General features: G+C 43.6%; 1 protein-coding gene and 1 non-coding gene across 2 annotated transcripts; both read left to right on the top strand.

Annotated features, from left to right (window-relative positions):
• Positions 1 to 3,075: 3,075 nt before the first annotated feature.
• LOC144672533 (histone H2B-like) lies at positions 3,076 to 3,555 on the top strand. Its single transcript, XM_078534370.1, has one exon. It carries the CDS (start codon positions 3,105 to 3,107, stop codon positions 3,477 to 3,479), a length of 375 nt encoding a protein of 124 aa, XP_078390496.1. The 5' UTR covers positions 3,076 to 3,104; the 3' UTR covers positions 3,480 to 3,555.
• Positions 3,556 to 5,007: 1,452 nt separating this feature from the next.
• Positions 5,008 to 5,079, top strand: trnag-ucc (transfer RNA glycine (anticodon UCC)). The gene has a single exon. It is a non-coding gene; the product is annotated as a tRNA-Gly (tRNA).
• Positions 5,080 to 7,580: the final 2,501 nt, after the last annotated feature.

Below are 7,580 nucleotides of genomic sequence, written 5' to 3'. Positions count from 1 at the left end.
TCTACTATCTCTTTGAACTTATTCTACTTTCTGTAACCGAATCAGAGTTATATCTTCCACTTCCAGGCAATTCTTAGAAATTGCCAAAGCCATCTTGCAGTCTCACCACTTATAAAAAATAAACCTCACGAGCTCTTGAATTCAATGTGCTTCTCGTACTCATAACATTAAGATTCACCACTTCCAAACCAACCAAGGAACTTAAAATATTATTCTGCCAAGAGGCCCCCGGTGTTATGACATAGAAGTTGGTGAAGATGGAGTTTGTTTAAATCCCAGAGGGAAACTTGAACAACTGCCTTAACCTATATTTTCAATTGGTATGTTTGAGATGCAGCTCTGAATTCAGGAATAAGACCTCCGAGCCTCAGGAGCTTCTTAATATAAAACTACATTAAACATTTGTTAAGTTTACTTCAAATTAAACACACACACACATGTCTACAAATTACTACCATAACAACTTTAAACTTATCCCCAAATAAATCACTCCCAGGTAAATCTCCACCAAGGCAACAGTAACCCATAGATTATAAACAGCACAGTTGATGTTATGAATTCAAAACGATGTTTCTTGCAATTTAGTTCCTTTGCAGACACACTTGTAGGCTTACAGGCTGCTAGATCTTAAATGCCTCCGCCTTATACACACAAACTCCTTTCCGATTACACCCGGCTCTTCCTTTAAATGTAAAATTGCCATTGTATCACCAGGTTTTTAACGTTACATCTCCGAAAAATTATACCCTTTCATTACACCAATTTTATTAGTAAGCTGGGGAAAAAAAACACACTTGCTTGGCCTCTTCTAGCTAGGTGCAAGATTTTACTCCCAATCTTGAATGCTTTATTCAACAAATACAAAGTTACACTTCACCTTCCATCCTCGTACGTTTATCTAATTAGCATCTCAAAACTATTATAGATCAAAGCACTCCGACTTGGCTTTAAGCCAATTAAGACACACGCAAATACATAGTCAAATACATAGGCACAGACCCCAATACAATTCCATTTTAATAATAATTTCCCACAACATTACAGTAATATTCCTTCCTGATATCGCCTTACCAGCGATGCTGAGATCCCAGAGAAGAAAAATATAAAATCCGGACCTGTTAGTCTTGGGACATAACTGTAGGTTAGTGCACATTGTTCAATCACTGGTGTGTGATGCTGTCAGTTTCTGGCATGTTTAGTGTTGCTTAAAACCTGTGCCTGTCATTTTTGGATCAGTTAGCGTTGGATACAGGATGAACAGGAACTCGTCCACCAGAAAATGGCAGATTTAAAAAAAAATCCAATGGAAATCGGGAATGGTGGGGGCGTGGAAATCTCCACTGGCTGCATTCATACCTAGCACAAAGAAAGAAGGTCGTGGTTGTTTGAGGTCAATCATTTCATTCCTAAATAATCGCTGCAGAAGGTACATAGGCTAATATCCTAGGCCAGCCATCCTCAGCTGCTTCACCAATGCCCTTGCATCCATCATAAGTTCTGAAGTGGGGAAGTTCCCTGATGATTGTGCAATGTTCAGCACCATTCGTCACTCCTCAGATATTGGAGCAGTCGTATCCATTTTGAACAAGAATTGGGGAACCTGCAGTCCTGGACTGATAATTGGCAAGTAACATTAGAGGCACACAAGTGTCAGGTACAGACCAGCACCAGCAAGAGATAATCTAACCATGTCCCCTTGACATCCAATGGCATTATCATCGCTGAATCCCCCACCACCAACATACTTGGGGTTTCCACTGAACAGAAATTGAACTGGACCAGCCATATAAGTATTGTGGCTACAAGAGTACATCAGAGGCTGAGGATTCTGTGGTGAGAAACTCACCTCCTAGCCCCCAGAGACTGTCCACCATCCACATGGCACTAGTCAGGAGTTTGCTGGGATATCCTCCACTTGCCTGGACGAGTAGAGATTCAAACAGCACTCAATAAGTTTTATCACAGCTAGAACAAAGCAGTCTGCTTGACTGACACACCATCCCACCTTAAAAATTCACTCCCTCCACCAACCGATGCACAGTGGCAGCAGTGTGTACCATCTACAAGATGCACTGCAGAGACCCCCAGCACAACCCCCCTGCTCTTATATTCTATGACTTAATTAACCGAGGCATAGAATACAAGAGCAGGGAGGTTATGCTGGAACTGTCTAAAACGCTGGTTAGGCCACAACTGAAGTACAGCGTGCAGTTCTGGTCACCACGTTATAGGGAGCACATGATTGCACTGGAGAGGGTACAGAGGAGATTTACCAGGATGCTGCCTGGTCTGGAGGGTCTGAGTTATGAGGAAAGATTGAACAGGCTGTGGTTGTTTTCCTTGGAGCAGTGAAGCTTGAGAGAGGACCTAATAGAGGTGTATAAGATTATGAGGGGCATAGATAGGGTGGATAGGAAGGCACTTTCCCATTAGTAGAGGAGCCAATGACCAGGGGGGATGGATTTAAGCTAAGAGGTAGAAGGCTAAGAGCGGAGCTGAGGAGTTTATATTTTCACCCAGAGGGTGGTGGGAGTCTGGAACTCACTGCCTAAAAGGGTGATTGAGTCAGAAACCCTCGTACCATTTAAGAAGTATTTAGATACTCACTTTCGTTGCCATAGCCTCCAGGACTCTGGGCCAAACGCTGGCAAATGGGATTAGTGTTGTCAGATCATTGTAGCCCGGCGCGGACACGATGGGCCAAATGGCCTCCTTCTGTGCTATAAACGTCTATGAATCTATGACTGCAAGCCTCCTATATGGATTTAAGAAGATGCTTTAAAAAAATTTGGGTAATAGCGTCTGTAAGTGCAGTCGTACCGGACGCCAGAGTGCTTAAAAGCATATAGCTACAAAGGGACGGGAGAATGGAATGCAAGATCTGACTGCGGCACTATTTGTGACTGTGAAAGGTAGCGAAGATGATTGGCAACTTTATGTATCCAATCAGGTAGTACAGGGCCATGGGAATGACATCATTGTGAATTATCCAATCAGGCACAGGGATTTCACTTATCCTTCATTAGCATAGTACGCTGCTGCTGCCTATAAAAGGCGAGCTCCAAGCAAGGTGCTCGTTATTGTGTCGGAAGGGGAGAGTCAGGATGGGTGACGAAAAGAAAACCGCGTCTAAGAAGGGAGCCAAGAAAGTCGTGAACAAGGCAGCCACCAAGAGCGGCAAGAAGAGGAAGCGATCCCGGAAGGAGAGCTACTCCATCTACGTCTACAAGGTGATGAAGCAGGTCCACCCGGACACCGGCATCTCCTCCAAGGCCATGAGCATCATGAACTCGTTCGTCAACGACATCTTCGAGCGCATCGCGGGCGAGGCTTCCCGCCTGGCCCATTACAACAAGCGGCAGACCATCAGTTCCCGGGAGATCCAGACCGCCGTCCGCCTGCTGCTGCCCGGGGAACTGGCCAAACACGCCGTGTCGGAGGGCACCAAGGCGGTGACCAAGTACACCAGTTCCAAATAAAACCCTTCCATGTACTAAAATGAAATGATAATAAACAGAACAAAAAAAAAAGCGGGCTCTTCTAAGAGCCGTTCAATTTCTCTCTGAAGGCTACGCCACCGCGCGGTTTGTTCCATTATTTCCACAGGCGTGATTTCCATAACCGCTCTGCGCTTCTTTATCAAGCGTACTTTGTGTCGGATAGTACAAGTACAGAGGTTCCTCTTGAGGCGCCATTTTATTTTCTGCTCTCGGTATAAAATGAGTCAGTATTATCTCGTCCTCCAGCCCTTTATCAAGTCCATCTAGCTACTAGTGCTGGTGCATCCATTTATTCAAATTAATGAACTCAAAATATTTTTAGCTGCAAACAGACTCAAACTGTTCCCTGCATTTCACACACCACCTAACCAAAGAGGGATTTTTCGTGCAACATTCTCTTAAGAGCATTGCTCAATAATCTGATGTGTTCCTTCTCGGGCGGAATGGTGCACGCTGAATCAATTTATATCGTTGCTATGCACAAAAAAGCACTTGATGTTCTGTAAGCAAGACCTTAGAACGTGGGATTCTGTTGCAGAACTCATTTCCTCGTCTGCTTTTTCCCACCGCAACCCGGTGGATTTCATGAAGCCATTTTGAGATTGGTCGCTCTGTTGTCAATCGGAAATTTTGCCCAGTCGCATTTTCCTTTCATCTGTCTACTGAGGGAATGCGGACAGAACCGATATTTAAATTTCACAAAGATAAAAACTAAAAGCTACTGCGGATGCTGGAAATCCAAAACAAAAACAGAATTACTGCCAGACCTGCTGAGTTTTTCCAGGTAATTCTGTTTTTGTTTTACATTTCACAAGTCCCGCAAATCTCGTTTTAAAGTAACAAAGCGGATAAAAAGAATGAGTGGAATTCTCTCCCCCTCTTCCCCCACAAATGTCATCTCTTAATTCTTAATTTAATTGCAGATTCTCTTTGACTTTGGGATTCAAGTGCGCAGTGCTAATTCAGTCGCTTTCAAACGTCCTTGGCGACGGCAATGAAGCCCTATTTACATCCTCTATTGTTCCACGAACGTAAACGTTTGCTTTTTTGCAGTAAATCGATTGCTCAAGAGAAGCCTCGCTGCAGTCCTGTCAGAAAGACTACCGGCAGCTAAGAAAAGAGCCGCCGCGCTGTGGATCTTTATTTCTCGGTCCATTCTGCAGATCTGTTTGAAGCTGTGACAATTGGTGACAGTCCTTTCCCTTGCTTAGACTACGGTCTCTTTAACATGTGTACATAATTCGCATGGTCCAAGCTATTGGCTGTTGGTGCCATCTGGTGGCTAACAAAAAAATAGTCCAACAATATTCATTGTTACATCTCAATCTGGAAGAACGTCTTTCATTGAATTTTCGTTCGGATTAATATGATTGCAAATCATTTCATTAGCAGCGTAATGACACATGGTGAATAATTTCATAGAAAGAGAGCTGCGGTATTCAGAACAGTTTCATAGATGTGACTATATTCCTTTAAAAGTAAACAGGGGTGGCTGTTTTTCTCCACAGCGATGGTGGTATAGTGGTGAGCATAGCTGCCTTCCAAGCAGTTGACCCGGGTTCGATTCCCGGCCATCGCAATCACATTGATTTTTAATACCCTATAGCAAGTCGAAGTGGATTTGCGATAAATTTCAGCAGAATTTCACGACCAAATTATGTTTTTTTTCTCTATTCATTCACAGGATGTGGGCTTCGCTGGCTGGGCCATCATTTATTGCCCATCCCTATTGGGCTTGAGAAGGTGGGAGTGAGCCGTCTTCTTGAACAGCTGCAGTCCATGTGGTGTAGGTGCGCCCACAGTGCTGTTAGGGAGGGCGTTCCAGGATTTTGACCCAATGACAGTGTAGGAACGGCCGATATATTTCCAAGTCAGGATGGTGAGAGACTTGGAGGGGAACTTCCAGGTGGTGGTGTTCCCATCTATCAGCTGCCCTTGTCCTTCTAGATGGTAGCGGTCGTGGGTTTGGAAGGTGCTGTCGAAGGAGCCTTGGTGAGTTGCTTCAGTGCATCTTGTAGATGGTACACACACTGATGCTACTGTGCGTCGGTGATGGAGGGAGTGAATGTTTGTGGACGGGGTGCCAATCAAGCGGGGCTGCTTTGTCCTGGACGGTGTCAAGTTTCTTGAGTGTTGTGGGAGCTGCACTCATCTAGTCACATTCCAGAGGTAGACGCCTATAAAGAAAAGGCCACTCACATATTAGGGACAGAAAGACAAAGAGTACAAATGTCACCTCACGTGAACCGACAGGCATAAAATAATTTTATTTAAAAACACGCACATACCAGAAACTGACACAGAGTCAAATTCACAGTCACAAATCAAAATAATGCTCAAACGTTAATACACTTAGGGGAAACTAACAGATATAGAACAAAAGCTACACTGATATACGAGATTGGTTGAGAGGAAATGTGTGCATTCATATGCAGACGCTGAGAGGAAAAGATTGAAACGTTCTAACATCTCAGTGGTGGACAGATGTTAAGAATCCTCACTCACATGCCTGAGGTAAAAATGTACTTATGCTACCAGGAACTGAGAAGTGCGGGTCATAACCAGGATTCGCAAGCCAGATGCTGATAAACAGAACTTAAAACCGACACTCAAATGCTAAAAATTGACAGGTAGAGATCACACGCCACACTCACATACCAGAAACGGACAGGTGCAGAATGAAGCCTAGATTCACATTCGACAAACCGACAACTAAAGAATACACATTCACATTCACATTCTAACAAAGGGTTAAAGGGTGCTAAGATGTTAAACCTCCGTTTCACGTGACCGATGCGGACAGGTACGGAATAAAACCTACATTATCATATTATCAATGGTACAGATTAAATCCATCGCTCACATAACAGAAACTGACAGTTCCAGGCTAAAAATCGCACTCACGTACTAAGACTGAAATCTGGAAGATACAGAACGAATTCCAAACTTCATGGGCCGAATGGACGCCTCTGTGCCATAATGACTTTATATTTAGGTCCAAATATTGACAGATAAAGGGATGAATCCAAAACTGCCACAGGACACAAGAGAACGTTGGAAATAGAATGAAGCCTACAGTCACACAGTATCAGAGGCTGACATTTACAGAATCAATCCCACGCTCGCACAACATAGCAAATTCAAGCAAGTACAGAGTAAACGCGTACGCAATATCACAGAAACAAAGATCAAGAAGCAAAACAACGTTCATATGCAATACAAGCAATTGAGAGGTACTCAATTATTCAGGCAATCAAATACTGCTTCAAGGACCAATGAATGCAAAATTAATCCACACCCTCATTCAGATTAAAACACTGTCAGGGAGAGTATGAGGCCTACATTCACATAAAATACTAGAGACTCATACACAATGAATTGCAAAATCTTGTTCAGTTCCACAGGTGCACTATTAATCACACACACACACTACCAGAGACAGAAACACAACAAAAACAAAATAAACTCTCTTTCACGTGAATTATAAATGGCAGCCTGACTCAGGATTATTCCGTTCCAGAAAACGACAGGCATAGAAAATATCCTGCGGTCGCACACACTACCAGGGACTGACAGATACAGAGTGTATCTCACGCTCTCATTCCATGCTAGAGACTGACAGGGAAGGAAAGAATCCTATAATCACACTGAACTGCATTGATAGAGAATTCACAGAGAATTAATCCCACCCCGTGCCAGAGTTGGAGAGAATCCAAATGGCTGGCGGGCACTAAATTAATCCACGACAATGCACAAGACCAGAGCCTGACAGATGACGATTACTAACGGAAGTACAGGCGCTGAGGCTGTCAAGTAGAGATGGAAATCTATGCTCACATAGAGAAGCAAAGATCGGCGACAACATAGTGCATCTCACGCTTACACGCACATACACTTTCCAGAAACTAAGAGATGCTGAATGTTTGGAGTACTGCAATGGACGCGGACACTGAACATAATTGTCTGGCTGACATTTCAGAATTGTAGATTTGATTCAGTTGTTGTTTGTGAGCTGTGAGCTGTCTATTTGCAGCACTGTGAAACCAATTGTGAGTAACAGAACTTTCATCTTGATGCAAG

The sequence above is a fragment of the Cetorhinus maximus genome, chromosome 38, assembly GCF_964194155.1.
Source record: "Cetorhinus maximus chromosome 38, sCetMax3.hap1.1, whole genome shotgun sequence".
NCBI lineage: Eukaryota > Metazoa > Chordata > Chondrichthyes > Lamniformes > Cetorhinidae > Cetorhinus > Cetorhinus maximus.
The sequence above is the reverse complement of the archived record's forward strand: the minus strand, read 5'-3'. Positions and strand labels throughout refer to the sequence as shown.

Bases quoted from the DNA above. Each gene is read 5' to 3' on its own strand.
- LOC144672533 (XM_078534370.1), top strand. From the start codon at position 3,105: ATGGGTGACGAAAAGAAAACCGCGTCTAAGAAGGGAGCCAAGAAAGTC.